The following is an 18,817-nucleotide window of genomic DNA, read 5'->3' on the forward strand; positions in this document are numbered from 1 at the left end:
TGCTGATGCCAACGTATTGTGAAACTGCATCTTCATGCAGTCACATGAGCAGCCAGTAAATGACATTCAATGAAGACAATGCATGTATCATCCAGGCAAACTCCTGCTGGATTACAATACAGTAAGAATTGGATGAATGTAGGATTTGCAGAATCCCGTCCTATGGTGGTATAACCCTGTATTTAATATCTTCATACATGTGCCTGTGTGTTACAGTGCTCTCTGCATATATCATTATGTACAAAATAATATTATTCCCACTGCTAACATATATAAATATTTTCCCTCCTTGGGTTTTCACTCCTGGGCTTCAGTAAGGGTAGAGCACGGACTCTCACTTGGTGCTGTTTATACTCTAGCAACCTCAACTTTAGAAAGAGCCTTTATGACACCTGATATACGGTTTTCTTTGGTTCCAAGTAATATTTTTAAAGGCTGACCTTCCTTAATGACTTTGTATTGTTCTAGTGGCAAATGTGAGTCATTCAGGCTTTAGAAGCATAGCTTTTTTTGAAAGCTCATATGTTACTTCTGAGTATCACTGATACTTGATGATACCTCATTTGATGATTATGCTTTAAGAAAATGAAGATAGGTTTGATATTGTAGTCCTGTCAGTATAAGGTTTTCTGTGGCCAGGAAGCAGTTTATAAGGAAACTTGTAGCTGATGATTTCAGTAATATAAAAATAGAAATATGCCATGAAACCAGAAGGGTTAGTACTTTAATATAAGTAAAGATGTAAAGATTATATGGGTTTCTTTCTCTGATATGAGCCTAAATAAAGTAACATATGCATCCACTTTGACCGAGTTCATAAATGAGCCATCTCTTTCCCTAGCTTCTATTCATAGCATTTGTGTGGTTTCTAGTTTCCTCCACTTCTTAAGTCAAATGTCCTTGACATCCTATGATCAGATACTTAAAGGGCTTCTAAACTAAAAACGTGTAGCTAAGTTGTGCATGGAAAAGAAAAAAAAAAAAAAAAAGTATCAGTGCGCATGAAAATACTGAACTGGACATTCTGCATCTGGGATAAAATGGAAAGGACACCATGGGTCTGCTGGTGGGTAAGTGGAACTGGTGCATGCCAGTGCCTGGACCCAGCACACCATTGCTTCACATGGCACAAGTAAACTATTTGTTTTTATTCTATTATTTTATTCTATTTCTATAATGGCATCCTCTGAGTGGGTTCAAAACAGTAGAGGAAACATTGAGTTGGTTTTGTTTGTTTGTTTGTTTGTTTTTTCCCTCCAACAACGCAACAGAAAACAAGTTATCTTTAAAATGTCCTATATGTATTTTGACTCTGTATTTGTATCTGAACTGTATTTGTATCAGCTGAGGGAGGTGCATACCTCAGTGGCACGGGTGGGAAGGAGGAAGGGCTCTCAGCAGAGGCGTAGACTCTCTGCTATCATGAGACATATAGCATGCCCCCTCCCTGCAGGGGGCCTTACAGCTCCTGTAATCCCCACATCACCTGGGAGTAAATCTTACCTCGTGCTCCTTGCATTTCATTAGGCTCCGAGCTAGGGAGAATCTCTTGCCCTGTGTCAGAGCACAGCATGCACCGGTACTGAGCCCCTTGCCACGTTTTGCAACAAGTGCCTCTTGTCATGATGACTCTGTTCTGACTTCAAAGGCAGCCCTGCTCCGAGCAAGCAGCTGGACCAAATGACCTTGGGGTGCCCCTCACAACCCAGCTCGTTCAGTCATTACGTGATTCTGTGGCCATTTGTAGTTCAGCCCATGGGGAAGAAATCCATATTCGCTTGAGTCTGCTGAACTACTGATTCCCTCTTCCTTCATAACCAGGTTCTTAAAGATACTCCACAAATCCTTGCAGGTACACACTGTGCCACACTTCAGGCACAGGACATAAGCAGGAACATGCAGTGTTATTACTAATAAGATTTTTGCATAAATATTATGACACACAGAGTGCCTCCTTTCTGTGCAAGTAGAAATTCGCTGCCAGAGGAGCAGAGGGGAATAAAAGGTGCCCTCTTGTCCCTCCCCTGATAAATCTGTGTATTCACCCTGGGGACAAATGATTCGTGAAGCATCCATGTGAACCCCTGCACTGGGTTACTTGGCTGAAATAGCTCTGGGACTGCATGTCCCTGCCAGCTGCTGTGTGAAAGTCCTCTCCAGAAGGAGAGGAAGGAGGTCCTCCTGTAATTAGAGCCTGGCTTGAGTCAGATTCACAGGTGTGAAAAATACAGATGTGAATCTGAACATTATCTGCTTGGTTCCATTTGTAATTATAAAACTGCATTTTCTACTTTTGCTGCTTACTAATTTCTTACTAATTTCTTATAAAGGCTGTGAAGCAGAAGAGCTATTTTTTTTTTTCCAACAGTGAATTAGCAGTCTGAAAGGACAAACATTGAAACTACTGTAAATTTAGTAGGTCAAGGAAACATGAGGATTGAACCCAGTGGCCTAGTTTATTTCAGTCATGACAGAAACTCTACTGTTTGTGCAGGAGAATTTCTATTCTTCAGAGGCACAGAAAGCTGCAGGTTAATTGAAATTAACTGTTTTTTTCCCTCCTTTTCTTGACGAAGTCAACTACTTCAGGTCACAGAAATGGAAGCTAGAAGTAATGTCTGAGGATAAGAAATGTAAAATAAAACACACCTAAGCTTTTCATTTGATCAGGGTGACAGTAAAAATTTAGACTGTTAAAAACATCTTATAGTGATCTACATAAAATCTTAATAAAAATTTAAAGGATTTGCTTTTATATTGAATCTGAAAGGATTTGATTTTATATTGAATTCTAACACTATCTCCATACCATTTTCAAACTGAAGAGATTTCAGTTGGATTTTTTTTCTAATGTAGATAAATTTTCTGAAGAGAAACCAGATTCATAAAATAAAGAGTGATTTGCAGTGGAATAGCATTTATCTGAAGAGTAAGAGTGAATCAGCTCAGCGGATGACACTAATTGGATGAATGCAAAATGTGACTGAAAATAATATTTTATATAGGAGTGTAGTCCCTTTAAATTCTTGTGGTGGTTAAACATGGTAGGTGTTTTAAATTACACCTTGTAAAGATCACGATTAATCTGGTGGCAGATTCTTATCAGACATCTATTTACAGTGTCTCCATTACCTCAGGATCCAAAAACAAACTGTGTCCAGTGTATGCTTCCCCACTCCCCAAGCTTCAGGGCTTTCCTAAAGGACTATAATCACAAAAACTATTTATTTCAAGAGGGTAATAAATGACCTCACAGCCATAATGTGTCAGGCAGTAAGCTGCAGCTTTGAGACCCTGAAAAGGCTGTGGGTCTCTTTTGCAGCCTGCCCATTGCATTCTTGCTAGATTTCCCTTTCTGCCCCTGCATTTGCACCAGTGCCATCTCTGCTGTGTCTGCAATCGATTGGAGGTGGTGAGGATGTGACCGAATAGCTATACCTGGGCAGATAAGCTGTGCTTTCACAGGAGAGCCGTCATGGTCTGTGACATAACCTGAGATTTTTGTAGGTCTATCGGTGCAGTCTGTGGCTTGACAACAGCTGATTTGCCTCTGAATATCAGAGTTCTGGAGAGTGAATGTGATAAGTAAAATTGAGACCCCCTCTTCACATATACTTTAGAGGTTGGTCACCTGTAAACATAAGAACCTGGGAATGTTTGCCAGCTCCCAGGTTTGGGTGTGTGTCCTGGCCAAGTCATCACTCCATGTCAGGACAAAATCTTGCATGGCCCAGGTCCTCTCCCACTTTCTTCCTGAGATGTGCAGGCATGAGTAATGTGGGATCTCTGACAAGTCCCTGGTTTGGGCAACTGTAAAATCAGAATGAGGAGGAGAGCTGTGAAGAGCATCTGCATCACAGTCTGTGCTGGCAAAAGTGCAGGACCTCGGTTGTCCTAGTCATGCTTAAACTAGAAATGTTACCTAAACAACTGAAAGTTGCAAGGAGGAAGGTTGCATACTCATGAAATCTGCATCGTTTCATTTGTACTGGATCCCATATAGCCATGATGAAATCTGCTTCCCAGAGAGCACACTAGTCTTGGGCCACAGAGAATCTTTCTGTTCAAGACCGTGGTGAAATCAGCTGACAATGAGAGACAGTGGACCATTATGTTGGTACTAAATGCAGGTGAGGACCTGGGACAGTTATTATCAAGCTTTCCTTCTACTCAGTCTTGGGGTTTGGTTAGGGATGGAGCTAGTGCTTGGATAGAAATGGCCATTTTATATTGTGCAGACTAGATCTGCCTCTGTATCACCAAATGTAGTTGTACAAAAATGCAGAGTGAAGGCCAAGTTAGGTGCACTGTTCTTTTAACACCTATCCACTTACCTTTCTAAGCCACCACAAGCCCCACTGAACTGCATCTGTCCCCATATCAGAACCTCTCCCCTGAGTTTTATTCACCCTGATATGCTTGTGCTGTTCAGCAGAGGTAAGAGGAGTACTCTGTGCCCTCTCCCAGTGTCCATGTGATGTCCCAGGTTCACCCGGCAGACCTAATGCTTCCCAGTCACTTTCTGGGGCTGTGGATGTGTTGTTGATTGGGTCAGAGATCTAGAACTACATATCACATTTTGGCCATTGTCCTCCAAAACGGGTCATGTTGGCTCTACATACGAGAAATAAAATTCTGGACAAAACTAATTAAGTTATTTAATAAAAGAAATGTTTTCTGAATCTGTCAGCCACAACTGCAGCCTCTATTACAGCCTCAACTACAGCCTCAGTCCTCTGTTAGGGACAGCCTCTAGCAAAATATTAAGAAAGTTTTTATTCTGAGGTCCTTTTGAAGTTACTACTAATTCTGATATTTGCAAAAAAAAATATATGTATATATATATATATATCTTATTTTAGAAGAAAGAATCTAGACATGTTTATTCCAGTGAGTAGGGTTGTTCGGAGCTTTCCCTCTGCCTACTTTTCTATTTGCACTTACAGTCAAGGACAACTGAGTTGTTCAGAAATGGGAATCTCAGCTTGGAGGGAGGATACAGAATTGGATTTTCTTCACTGGAATCTCCATGAGACATGAGGAAACATTCCTCAGCTTCTTTCCAAAGAGGGTCTGGCAAACTTTTGATCTTCTTCCTTCATGAGAGAGAGCAGTGTGGACATTTTAGTAGGAGGAGATATCCCCTATGTTGGCAAATAGTGTTTACATACTGAAAGATAGTTGTACTGGGACAAGTAACCATGGGATAAGTCTTTGTGGGCTATATTCAGAAAGGCAACATAAATACACCTCTATCTCACTGTTTAGGTTTAGTCTATATCATTTGGCTCAGAATCAATACATGGCTGTGTATAATACTGTTTTTAACTGGGAAATCAGAAAAGACATGGCTGCAGGGAGTGAAGACATGCTTTTGCCTTAGGTGAAAGAACAAAGAACGACGGCTGTTTCTCAAATCATCTTGCACTAGTTGCCCACCTTGATGATTATTAGGCAATTCAGACAGTGCTACCATACTCTGAGACACCACCCCGAGGTTATCTTCTAGCCAGCACTGCTAACCATCTTTAAGCCTGAAGACTTTAAAGCTGAATAGTCTCAGCCATCCCTGCACTGTGGGATTACAAACAGTAATGTCATTCTTTGCTTTGCTCTTCCTGCTGATTAAGAACCTGTGTTTACTAACAGGCCTAGAGGAAGGACCTGTAGACATAGGTCCCTGTCTGTTCTCTCACATATCAGTTGAAATGTGAATTTCATTAATTTGTGAGTGCTTTAGATGTACAACAGCACCAGCATGATTTCTGGTTGTGTTTTTTACTTCTGAAGCCATGGTCAGCTCTGTGCATACACAAAGCAAGCAGAGTCCTAGAGTGGAGGAGAAGTTTTCTATAGCCTTGCTGCTTACTTTGCCAGGAAAGAGGAGCTAGCTACAGACACTGCCATTGAAGGGGGAATGATTTGGGAGGGTAACTACTGATGGGACAGGAGTAAAATCCTGCCCAAGGACAGTTTCCATCCTGTCTGTTGATGTCTGAAGGACATCTGTCTGATGCCCTTCAGCAGCAATAGGAACATAACTCCATGTTCTCCAGGGCTGCCCTTGGCTCTCCTCAGATCTGCCTCTCTTAACACACTGTTTGAGTGACCCTTGCACAGATCACATGAATTTAGTATGTGACAAAACTCTCTATATACTGATGTCTTCTCAGAAAACTTCCCACTATGGGGAAAAACAAATAATAATAATGCCCCAGGCTGAAGTTTCACTGAGTCTATACCTTTGAGATTTGTTGGTGGTGGAATAAGTCATATTTTGTAATTTAAAGAGGACTATGGAAAAGTGGATAGTATTCTGTAGAAATGAGAGAGGGTAGAGAAGAAATCATGTCAATGATACAGGATTATGTTTGCCTTTCAGGATTACGTCTTGCGCCATGACCATGAATAAATACGTGGAGGAAAATGTTTCCCAAAAATCCTATACAACGATAAAGTATTTTATGAAGATGTTGAGCAGTGTCAGTGAGACCTTAATCTTCATTTTCATGGGAGTGTCCACAGTTGGGAAGAACCATGAGTGGAACTGGGCCTTTGTTAGCTTCACCCTCCTTTTCTGTTTAATCTGGAGAGCACTGGGTAAGCAAGTCTCAGACTGCACGTCGTGTTCTTTACATGTGAAAACTTCTACCACTTTTCCTCTAGCAGAAAATGCCAAATTTTAGGTAGAGTCCCATCAGCTTGTGGAATGGTCTTCTTATTTATAATGTTTCCTAGATCTCAGGGTCAGCTTCCACCTTTCCCCAGAACAGAACCCAAACATCAGTTTGGTCTTGATCTTGCCTATCTGAAGGCACAAGCAGTAGGCATGGTAATCAGAGTATGTATATCTAATTACACATTTATTTACAAATTAACCATTTTGACTTAAAGGGATGATCAGTTCTGCAACAATAAAAAGGTTTTGTTTTTGTTTTAATGCTTGCTAGGCTTGGGTTTTTCCCCATCATTGGCATTAATAACATCAAAACAAGAAATGCTGTATTTGTAGTGTTGTTCAGGCATATTATGCGAGGAAACTGCTTGACCCTGCTGCATTTGCAGTATTATCTCTTTTTCTTTTACCTTGATACCAAAGTAGATGTCAGGTTCATAGGTCTTCAATCTCACTTTGCTGTGTAATACTTTGGCCCCTCTGTGCATACGAGCAGCTCATGTTCAGGACTGCGTCCTCACTTCTGCTTCCAGATCCCAAGTCTCCCTTCACTGCACAGATATGGACTATTTTCCCTCCACCACATGTAACCCCATAATTAATACCTTATACTGAAAACCAGCCTGACTGCCCCTCAGCTCAGGGCCATTAGGCTTGCTCCCTTCATCTGCCTTTATGCCTTTACTCCACCATGCCCCACGTCTGGAGCCTGTGCCTTTGGTACACCCACATTCACTGATATCTTCTCTTTCCATTCCCAGTCCTCCATCCTTTCTGCCTAATACAGTAAAATTAAGAGATTGACTAGGATTTTGCAGAATTCAAAGCACAGATTTAACAAGACCATGTGTTCAAAAGCACTTAAATCCCATTTAAAAATGTAATTTAGTTGCCTCAGTCCATACTGACACAAGAATCATTGATGCTTTGAAGGGGCATAGTGGCTGTCTCATGGCTCTCAATTAGGTGCTTCAGGTCCTAAATCCAGCTGACCTGAGGTATATATGTTTAAGACAATACTTATTGGGAATTTATTTTTTTTTCTTCTGTTGTGTTTTCAAGCTGCCATATAATATTTCATTTCTTCCATAATAAGTAATGAAGAAGTAAATAAAGGTGTTTCAAAACAAATATTAGTATTGTGGGGGATTTCCATGCAATTTTAATTTATCCTTTTTTTCTCTCTCTTTTTTTTTTTTTTTGTATTTCCATTTTGTTTTTTTTTCAGGTGTTTTTGTTCTGACTCAGATCATTAATGTGTTCCGGACAATTCCTCTCACTTTTAAGGACCAATTTATTATTGCCTATGGAGGTCTCCGAGGAGCTATTTGTTTTTCACTTGTGTTTCTGCTTCCTTCTACTGTGTTCCCCAGGAAGAAGTTGTTCATCACTGCTGTTATTGTGGTGATATTCTTTACTGTTTTCATTCAGGTAACACCTTTCCTCCTCTGGACCTTTTCATTCTCAAACATATTGTAAATAAGAAATGAGTAGAAAATCAGGTGTCTTAAGTTACTGGAAGGAACATACTTGAAGGAACATACTTCTGTATTGCTCCATGGTCATACTTAGAAAAAAATGCTATGCAGTCAGCAGACAGGTAGCAAAAGTATGCCAGATATTAAGTACTTATGTGAACATGTAAGTAGCATTAAGCACTTAAAACCCTATGAGGTTGGAGGGGGGGGAGGGGGGTGAGCTGCAACACAGGAGTTTGTTAGCCTGTTAATTAAAATGAGGTTTAGACTGGGCTTTGAATGATTGTAAAGTGAATGAGGAAGGAGCTGGCAATTTCTCCTACATCGGGAAATAGATGCATGGGGCCTCTGAGGGTCTCTAGTCCAACTCCATGCCCACAATAGGGCTACCTGCAAGAGCTCAATCAGGTTGCACAGGGTATTGGCCAGTTGGGTTCTGAGTATCTGCATGGATGGAGATCCCCCAGCCTCTCTGGGTACTTGCTCCAGGGTTTGACCACCCTGGACAGATGGGGCTGATGAGATGGAACTCCTCAAAGGATGGTTCCTGGGGATTGTTTTGTTTAATATCCTTGTTACTGACCGTGACATAGAAGCCTTTCGGTGATGATTGTGTTTGAGGACAGACCTCAGCAGGTTACAACCTTATGGGGAAGCAGCTAGGAAAAGGAGAGCAGATGTGGACCAATATGATAGAAATATAATGAAATTTAACAGTAGTAAGTGCAAATGTGTTCTGTTAAGGATTTTCTCACTAGGGATTTCTCTTATGAAATGGGGACCTTTCATTCTGGAAAAAAAAATAGGGAAAAAGACACAGGTGTACTGATTGATAATGGTGTGAAGTTTAAGCCACCAATGCAATATGGACAGAAGAAAGGCAAATATGATCTCAAGATATACTGAGACAGGTATTTCCAGGAGAAAACAATGTCATGTTCTAGACTGATCATGGGACTAGTAAGCCTGCCGTATGAAAGGAGACCAGAATGTCTTGGCCTCAGCAAAATGAAGGAGAAGAGGGAATGTAATTACTGTTTATATCAGGGAGTGAACACCAGAGAAGGAGGAACACTGTTCAAGCCAAAAAGACAATGTTGGCACAAGAACAAAGTGGTACAAAGTGACCATGATGTAATTAAGAAGCAGCTTTCTAATTATCAGAACAATGAGGTTCAGGAGGAGTGTTCCAGTATGAGCAATGGGGCAAAGAAACCTAACTACTTGTGAGATAAAGCTTGATTCATTTATGAATAGCAATACATGACATGCTTGTCTGGGATGGTAGGGACTGATCTCGACACCATTAGATTCATTTCTCTCTCCTGTGTCAGTGTGCCTATACAAATAAACCATTATGTAAATTCTTCCACAAATAATGGTTAAAAATCATTATATCATTTAGAGGTAGCCAAAGCATTTGTTCTTTCTCTAAGAATAGTATAACATGGATACATATATACCAAAAATCTTGGTGTCATGGGTCTGCTCTACAGCCATTCAATAGCAATTTTAGTGCTACTGTTGAGACATATTTGAGTACCTGAGTTAAGAAAATTTTTGGAGCTAAAAAAGTTATCCACAGCCTTTTTCACTGCTCTGACAGAGATGAAAAAGACCAAAAGGTTTTGTTTTTCCTTTATGTTTATGGAAAAACACAGAAATATTTGCTTTTTTCTTCACAGGGAATAACAATTCGTCCACTGGTGGAGTTTCTTGATGTCAAAAGGTCAAATAAAAAGCAACCTGCTGTCAGTGAAGAAATTTATAACAGGGTATGTTGCACCTTCAGTGTTACAGATGAAACCTTCATATAGATAAAATTCCTAATGACTTTCAGGATGAGAGATTTAACATACAGTATTACAGAGATAAATGCACTCTTTAAGATTTCTTTTCTATAGCTGTTTTAAGCACAATAACTGTAGAGCTTATATTTAAATTTTGATCATTATCAAAATTATCATAGTTATGTATCATTATTTGGGAATCTTCACCTTGTTTTGTTACTTGTTGAGGTAAGTTATCTTGTAATTTGTTTCTCTTAGGAGATGTGTTATTTTAGAACTTGACTACATTAGGAAACCTTTGGCAATTTAATTACATCACATTGTGTTTGAGTTAGTCTAATTAAACACATGTAAACTCCTTCTAAAGACACATTTAAACTTCCTTAACTCTCACATCACCAACCTCTCAGTGGATTTGTATTTGGTATGTGTATGTCTAATTATTGTGGCTCATTAGCTGTGCATGTTCTTGAATGTATTTCTACTTACAGCATACCTGCTGTAGGTGGTTTTAAATTCCAAATTGAGGAATAAGAAGGGTGACATTCAGCAAAGAACCAAATCTAGTCAGTACTTCTAGAACTTACATTTTACACATATCTATCAGGATTTGTCTCTGAATTTTATAGACCCCCTGCTATGGTACTTGAATCAAGAGCACAGCTGTTTGTGAGCCACCTCTCGGGATCCAGTGAAATCTTAGATGGACTGGCTCATCCTTTTGTAATTGGTAATAGAGTGAGGAAGAGCGTGGTTCCAATACTGGGGGCTCAGGATGTTTTGAGGTGAAGTTGGACCACAGTCCTCTGAAATAGGAGCTCAGGACCCAGTGCTGGCTCTCACAGCTCTAGACTGTGCATCCAGAAGGGCAGTGCTGGTATGGGGACCTGCTGCCCACTCAGGCTGTCTCCACAAAGTCATACCTGGCTCACTGTCAAGCCTGGGGAAGTCCCTGGAGAAGGCCCAGGCATAGCCCCGACTGGTTACAGAACATAAAAGAAATGAAAATATAGGAAAAACAAATTACCTCCAGATTTAGGTAGGAGATCAGCAAGATTGATGTGGAGATTGGCAGCTGACTTTTGTCCTTCTGGGGCTGTGAGCTGATGGAGCTGATGGGAGAAGAACAGAATCCAGCTCTGAGATCATGCTGCCCTCCATGGCATTTGAATGGAGGCAAGGACAGACCCCTTTCAATATCCATAAGCCAAGCCTGCACTTGTTTAGATTGCATTTAGTTAACATTATTTAGTTGCATTTCGTTAAATTCAAGTATTGTCCCAAATTTTGACTAGGCTTTTCGGTTTTGAAGTTGAAAAATAATAATATCTGAGGGCAAACCAAATTATGTCTATAAGTTTGTGTAATGATCCAACATTTCCCCTTTAGTTCTTTGATCATGTGAAGACGGGAATTGAAGATGTGTGTGGACACTGGGGTCACAACTTTTGGAGAGATAAGTAAGAATGGCATTTAAAACTCTTTGTTATACATGGGAGACTAAACTGGCTCCACAGCAACAAATAAAGGCTGTTGGGCATCAGATTTCATTTTCAGCATTTCATTCTTGAAAGCGGGTGGTTGTTTTTAGAACGTGTGGGTTACAAAGAGAAGGCAGAAAAACAATGTCTTTTTAACTAAACCACAAGCAAACAGGACAAAATCTCCAGCTGGGAAAAAGCATAGCCCTCTGATCCCAGGGTAAAGTATTCTACCTTCTGAGGATGAGTGTAATCTCCCTATTTCTGACAGTTTCAGAGCATTTCCTGTATGTCTGCTGAGCTTTTCATCCCGAGCTGGCTTTCCTGCTCAGGATGCTGCTGCAAATTGTATGCCTCTGTGGTGTTAAATGCGGGGTTAGTTCCCTAGTTGATGAGAAACAAACAAAAGCTTTGGGACTTCCTCTAGAAAGATCAAGGTACTGGCTGGCATGAGGTGCATGAGAGATCTTAATGGCAGGCAGCTCCACAGTTCCTGATGGTATTATTTAGGACTTAGTGTCAGTTAAGGAGATTACCACTGGCAATACCTGAATTATTCGTGTGTTCAGTTTAGCTGCTGAATCATCATCATCATCGTTTGTTTGGATCTAACTCCCTTTTCGCATAAGTACATTCTTTTTCATCCAAATCCTTTGGCCCCAAAGCATGGGCATTGCTCACCCACCTTCTAGTCACTGTTCCAATAAGAATTTAAGTGTTTTGTACAGAGGAAAGAGCATCAGCAGGAGAGGCTCTCCAAATAATTAGAGGGCATGACAGAGGATGTGTTCCTGACAGATGGATAACATGGGTACAACCTTTTTACTCAGCCAGGTTCTCCTCCAATCTGTAAGATCTTTAACCAACAGATTATGGAGCAAAGGAGAGTTCCACCTCTTTGTGACCTTCAGAAACACTTCTGACTGAAATTCAAGAATAATTTCAGAATGACTGGAGGGCAGAATATTTTCTGACAAACAAAGTCACCCTGGCTCTAATCAATGTTTTTTCACTAAGCATCCAAGAGAGTTGTGGTTGCTTTAGAGAAAAGGCGAACTTCAGAAGTTTTACAAGAGCAAGCTAAAATTTCAAAGGAAAAAGCAGTGGGTGCAGATGTAGACCTTTTATTTGTTATTACAGTAAATATTTAATGTTCCCTTTGTCTCAGTGAAAATGGAGAATTAGAAACAATGTTGTCCAATAACACATAGTACCCAAAAGTTAAATGTTGCTGCCAGGGACATGTGCTTTAACAGATGAACCAAAACATAGGTTAAGACTATCTGAAGCAAAGATGAGCTTGACCCTTGATTATGTGTTACCCAGCCCTAAGTTCTTAATATGCACATATTCCAAGGGCATAAACTACTTCACAATCGCTTTAGCTACAGTATAGCAGCTTTCCTCAGCTATGCATAGTTGAAATTAACTGGTTGGGTTGGTTTGCCTCTCATACAGGTTTAAAAAATTTGACAATAAATACCTGCGAAGACTTCTCATCCGGGAGAACCAGCCCAAATCCAGCATTGTTTCTTTGTACAAGAAGCTGGAAATAAAGCATGCCATCGAGATGGCAGAGAGTGGAATGATCAGCAAAGTCCCATCGTCGGTGTCTCTCAGGTAAGCCAGCTAGGCCAGCATGGCTGAGCATTGTGGTGGGCTCGTGTAATGTATTTCACAGTCCACAGGCAAGATAATCATTTTAACTTAGGGCACTTTGTGTCCACGAACAGTAAGCAGACGTGAAACCGGAGCGTTTCACTCGCAGCTCACATAAAAAGTACTGTGAGCCTCAGTCTTCCGGACCATGTAGTTTTACAAGGGCAGCTGCACGCAGCTCACAGGGAATGTTGATTTGCTGCCTAGAACTGAGCTGGATTTAAACCAGTGCCTGCACATCTGCTACTAGGAGCTACAAGGGAAGCCTGAGGGACATTTTGAAAAGTGTCTTAGTTGAATTTACTATTTAGTGAAAGCATTTGGAGAGTGGGTTTTGAGCCTTAGCACTTGACTCAAATGAGATCAAGGTTTCATTCTTTACCTGCTACATTTTTACCTCTTCCTCAGTTGTTTTAAAATGCTGTTTTCAACTCTATCAAACAAAATAGTTTAAATGTAATTTCCAATCATAAAAATATTCTTTCCCTCTCTCTCTCTTTCATGTATTTTCCTTTTTTTTTTTTTTGTGTGTGTGTGTGTGTGTGTGGTTTTGTTTATTTGTTTGCTTGTTTTTATTCTGCCACAGTGAATATCATGAAGGAAAAATAAAGCCATTGTCTCCCACCGAAATGGAAAACATGCGGGAAATTCTAACAAAGAATCTCTACCAAATACGACATCGAGTAAGGATGAAGTTTTGCATACTTAAATACCCCAGTACTTTTACATATTATACTGTAATAATAATATCCTTATTGCCTTTCTGCTTTTTCAGTCTTCCTTTTGATCACTCCATTAACGGTACTGTCAGCTCAGGTGCTAATGAAATATTAGAAGACTGTTGTGCAGTGAATTTGTACCTCTTGGTCTTGGGTTCACCTTTGAGCAGGGTTTGCTCCTGAAGCTTTATTGTGCCATGAAGCAGGCTCCCCAGGGCAGTGATCACAGCACCGAGCCTGCTGGAGTACAAGCAGTGTTTGGACACTGCTCTCAGACATAGGTTCTGATTCAGGTAGTGCTGCGTGGAGCTAGGATTTGGACTCAGTGGTCCTTGTGGGTCCCTTCCAGCTTGGGATATTCTATGGTTCTATGACATCTTTGGGCCAGTGCAGCATCTGCTGTACTATAGCATAATAATTAATCCTGTTATTTACTACTGTTGTCTATTAATCTGCTGTCATATGTAGAGCAACATATTCATGATCCTTTATGCAAATTGCTTACTTAATCTTAGACTATTGATAAAGCTTCATGTTTTTCTCTTATTACCTGCAATATACTTCCATTACTTAGAAAGGTGCAAATTCAATCCAACCTTGTCCCACTTCTATTAGTATTTTGGTCACCTCATGATATGGGATTAGGTTTCCCATTTACCTCCAGTTGAGAAGTTGTTTGTATTAAGAGCAGAGGTGATGAGCTGGAAAAACAGTGAAATAAAAGCAAAAGGACATTTCACATTTACCCTCCTGTGGCTAAGTAGTTTGAATGTCTGCGCCCTTGGAAAACATTCAAAAGTGGAGTTTGCTTCAACTTGCTGGAGGTAAAAATGACTTCCCTCTAGGTGACTCATCTTACCACTTTCAAATGTGCATCCTCCATTGACATTGACTGAGCTAGTACAACGTTGGGGGTAAATACTGTATTAAGTCAGCTTTCTGCAATTTCTGCTTCATTACAAATATCAGCAGGCTTAAAAAACAAGAAGCTGCTCACGAAGCCTCTGACTAAAAAAATGCACGCATAATTATTGTCCTTGTTCTTAATCATCCTGAATATGATTTTATTTGCAAGGATTTATGGTGGTTATTAAAATATTAAAGCAAATCCTATTTTGTACTATTCATATAGCTCAACATTTGACATTGCTCTTTTCAGAATGTAACCACTGCTTTTCTGTTTCAGACAATGTCATATAACCGACATAGCCTGGCTGCAGATGCAAATGAGAAGCAGGCCAAAGAAATTCTGATCCGTCGCCGGCACAGCCTTAGGGAGAGCCTAAGGAAAACTAACAGCCTGTCAAGAGAAAGACCGGTACTTGCATTTCAGTTGATTTATAGAAAACAGCTCTCGGTAGCTAAATGCCATGCAGAACAAAATCTGAAGTGCCGAAAAAATAAATCCCAAATCTGAAAGACAACAGCACATATAATGTCACCGTTACACCCTCAGTTGTACACTGAGGGCCCTTAGTTTGCATTGAGCCCTTCAGAAAACCTTCAATACTGTGGAATTTAAGAGTGGGTAAGAGTGGGATGTGCTGCTATGATTTTATCTCGGAGGAGCTGAGCAGGTTCCATACACAGTGTACTTCTATGGCATGGTCAGAATTCTCTGTCAGTATTTTGATGCAGAGTGGATGATTGAGGTAGAAAATTACTTTGAGGCAGAGAAACTACTTGCAGTATGCTCCAAAATATGGGAATGAGGAGAACTACTGGTCAAGTTTGACAGGGTGAGCACTCCATTTGAAAACTGCCATCATCTCCTTAGGATTCTTAAAAAGTGGTCAGGCCTTCAGGTTTTTACACAGGATAGGGAAAACCCCTCCATCTGCAAGAAATGGCATGTCATGTTGACATTTGACTCTGAACCAATCCTTTTATGCCATCATTGTAAACTTCAGACCTTCCAAACAGAGCAACAACAGAGAAGCTGATACTCCCATTTTAGCTAGGAGGGAAATTAACCACCCTATAAACATGTATTTTCATGCTACAAGAACACTTTGCAACTTCAATGATACATTTGTCCTTCAGCTACTGAGGCTGCTGATAATGATGTCTACAACGAGTGCTGCATCCCATTTGTAATTATCACCTGGGTGACCTGTGGCATTAGTTGCAGCAATAAGTCTGTTTCTGAATGATCTTTGTGTTGGTGTTCTCAACCACAGTAACATATGCTGATTTTTTATGAGGAATACTGAAGACACTTTGCAGGACTGAGTCATTTTGGGGGCAGGGAGAAAGATGCCCCCAACTTTTTAAAATGCACAGACTGTTATTTTAAAAATAATTATCCTTGAGTAAATTCACCACACAAAGAAGTGTTATCTGTAGGTTCGTGCCTGGTGCACCTGGCCAGACTACAGAAGTGGTCCTGAGAAGCACAAAAATATCAAAAGATGAAAAATGTCTAACGTAAAGTAGATTTTCCTTACACACACCCTTTGAGCATGCAATGATGGTGGTGCAGGCAGGGAGAGTTGGTAGATTACAAAGGTTTTAAACAGGTCCTCATATACAAATGAAAGAAAGGATACCCTTGAGAAATCTCTTTTTAAAAATCACCCTGTCCTGGAAAGTACCTCGTATGCTCCAGGAAGTGTTCGCCAGAGCATGCCAGAGGTGTGCTCTGCACCAGGGACTTTAGAGCTTAGTCTTGGGAAAACAAGGCTTTTATGCCCTGCACTGGTAAATGGTCACACTGGTGCCTAACTTCCTCATCAACTAGTGTGACTAGTCAACTGTAAAAGTCATTTATATGTATAAGGTCTTTGCAGGATCAGAATACAGATTACTTCTTGTGCCCAAGCTTCAATCTCAAGCTAATTTTCGTAGCTGACTAATAAGGTTCCAGACTGCAATTGCATAAAATGATGCTTTGCCTTCCTCTGAAAAACGTGTACAGGTAAGGTTGAGGTTAGAGAGCATATATTTATTAACTCTGATCTCAGAGGGCATAACACTAGGCTTTGCTTTGATTAAGCTTCTTGAGAATACCCAGTCCTTGCCTTAGTTAGCACAGTCCTCGACCAGCAGTAAGTGTTAATTGAGTGTATAGTAAAAGATCACGTATTAGCTAATCCCAAACTACTCTAGCCCTTTAGCTACCTAAGTCTGTTCAAGCCTCGGTTGTTTATCTAACATACACTATGGAGGTACTTCAGTCTGCTGTAACTTAACATTTTACTTACTTCTTTGGACAGGCTGCTGCTGCAAATACAAAAAGATTTCTTTCACTTCCTAAAAACACTAAACTCCCAGAGAAACTACGTGTAAGAAATAAAACATCTTCCAGAGGTAATGGAAAATTTTCTGCTCTCTTACTATGCTGCACTCATCTTGCCTACATAGAAGGAAAGCTTTTCCAGGGATGATGTAAAGAAGTCAGCATGTTAATACTGAAATAAATTTTAACTGCTTCAGGTGCAGTGCTTTCATTCTAGAGTTAATGCCTTCATAGAATCTTTGTAGGTGCTGGATATTTAGCAGGGGTCTTAGGGCATTAAAAATGATGGGTTCTAAAGCAGGTATTTTAGTGCAGAGAAATACCCCAACAAACAGTCCTGCGGGGCTTTCTCAGTTCAAATGCTGTAGCAGCGTGGTCCTCACAGCACATCTCCTCATGTGAGCAAGCAGTAGCCGGATACACTTGCACCAGAAACTCCGTCCATTGCTTATTCTCCACACCTTTATTTGATAATACCTAGATCTCTCTCTTGGATTGTGACCCTATGTGGTTTCCTTTCTTACTGGGGTCAGAGCAGATGACAGTGCCCTGAGAACCAAACCAACGAGGAAAATGGGGACATGAGGTCTGATTCATAGATCTCATGAAGAACTTCTCAAAAGTCTGTGGTATACAACCCAAATGTTTATTTATTTATTTATTTTTATGCCTGAACTCACAAGTGTTTCACTTTGGAGTTCTTGAATTCTAAAACAAAAAATAAGAAATTAAAAAAAAAATCTGGAGGAAGGCAAAAATTTGATGCGAAAACAGTCAACTCTATACATTGCTTTTATTTGCATTACCATGCTTATACTATGCTCAGGAACATTCCCTTTCATGCCAAGCAATCATCAAGATCCCTTGTTGAGAAGTTTAAATCTCTGCCTATTCACTAAAATTTCTTGACAACACCCCAGCCCAATTAGTCTCCCACTCTTCCAAATTAATTTAGCAATAGACCATGTCTTTGTCTCTTGTTAATTACATCTTTGCTCTCCTGAATGTAAGATGCATTTTATTCTATAGTTATGTCTACAGAGGTCACCTACTGTCACCTAGAATTAGATACTAAAGAGGAAAAATGCCTCCAGATTATTCAATTGTCAAAAATATATATCATATGACATATTTAGGAGAAGAAAAGCCTACAAACACAGTATGATGAAGACCTTCCTTGATATAAAATTATCTGGGTGAATGGACAATTATATGGTGATAGATTTTGTTGACCTCTTCCTCACCTTTTTAAAAGAACTAACATGTAGGTTATTAATGGAAGTTGCTCTTGTGACAGTTGCACAATATGCAATTCTTTGCTTTGATTTATTTAAAACACAATATCTGACGTGAGCCTAAGAACAAATCTGAGTCATTCATAAACAGTTGTTAAAATGATTACCAAATGACTGAAGTGCACAAGTTTTGATGAAGATGTTAAATAATTAAAAAGAAGTCTGCTGGGGAAAATATATTGCACATACACACACCCAAAATGTTTCCAGCTGAGCTTACCTGATAGTTATCATTTAAGAGTATTCCCTGAATGGTTATGCCAGCTTTCCCTTGCCCATTTTCTACCATGCTGTGAGGGGCTGAAGGAATTTGTGGCACTTGCAAACTGTGAGATTTGCCCTGTATTTTTTCTTTGATATCTTACATTTAGGCGTATTAAGGATGGGATGTTTCCTCCCAGCTAGCTGGCCATTGCCCTTGGGAGATCCTTTGCTTGGTAGAACATTGATGCTACTTTTCCAAAGTCAAGTTTCTAGAGTG

The 18,817-nt window shown here is 40.1% G+C and overlaps 1 protein-coding gene across 1 annotated transcript in view; it reads left to right on the plus strand.

The window, feature by feature from the left end:
* The window catches only part of SLC9A2 (solute carrier family 9 member A2), a 33,702-nt gene that overhangs the window by 12,211 nt on the left and 2,674 nt on the right, over positions 1 to 18,817 (plus strand). Inside the window, exons 4-11 of the mRNA XM_035316473.1 lie at positions 6,383 to 6,600; positions 7,905 to 8,107; positions 9,840 to 9,929; positions 11,334 to 11,404; positions 12,884 to 13,045; positions 13,671 to 13,767; positions 14,990 to 15,121; positions 17,019 to 17,112. Coding sequence (XP_035172364.1) covers positions 6,383 to 6,600; positions 7,905 to 8,107; positions 9,840 to 9,929; positions 11,334 to 11,404; positions 12,884 to 13,045; positions 13,671 to 13,767; positions 14,990 to 15,121; positions 17,019 to 17,112 — 1,067 coding nt within the window. The remainder of the gene's footprint in view (positions 1 to 6,382; positions 6,601 to 7,904; positions 8,108 to 9,839; positions 9,930 to 11,333; positions 11,405 to 12,883; positions 13,046 to 13,670; positions 13,768 to 14,989; positions 15,122 to 17,018; positions 17,113 to 18,817) is intronic.

The sequence above is a fragment of the Oxyura jamaicensis genome, chromosome 1 (genome assembly GCF_011077185.1).
Source record: "Oxyura jamaicensis isolate SHBP4307 breed ruddy duck chromosome 1, BPBGC_Ojam_1.0, whole genome shotgun sequence".
NCBI classification, from domain to species: Eukaryota; Metazoa; Chordata; class Aves; order Anseriformes; family Anatidae; genus Oxyura; species Oxyura jamaicensis.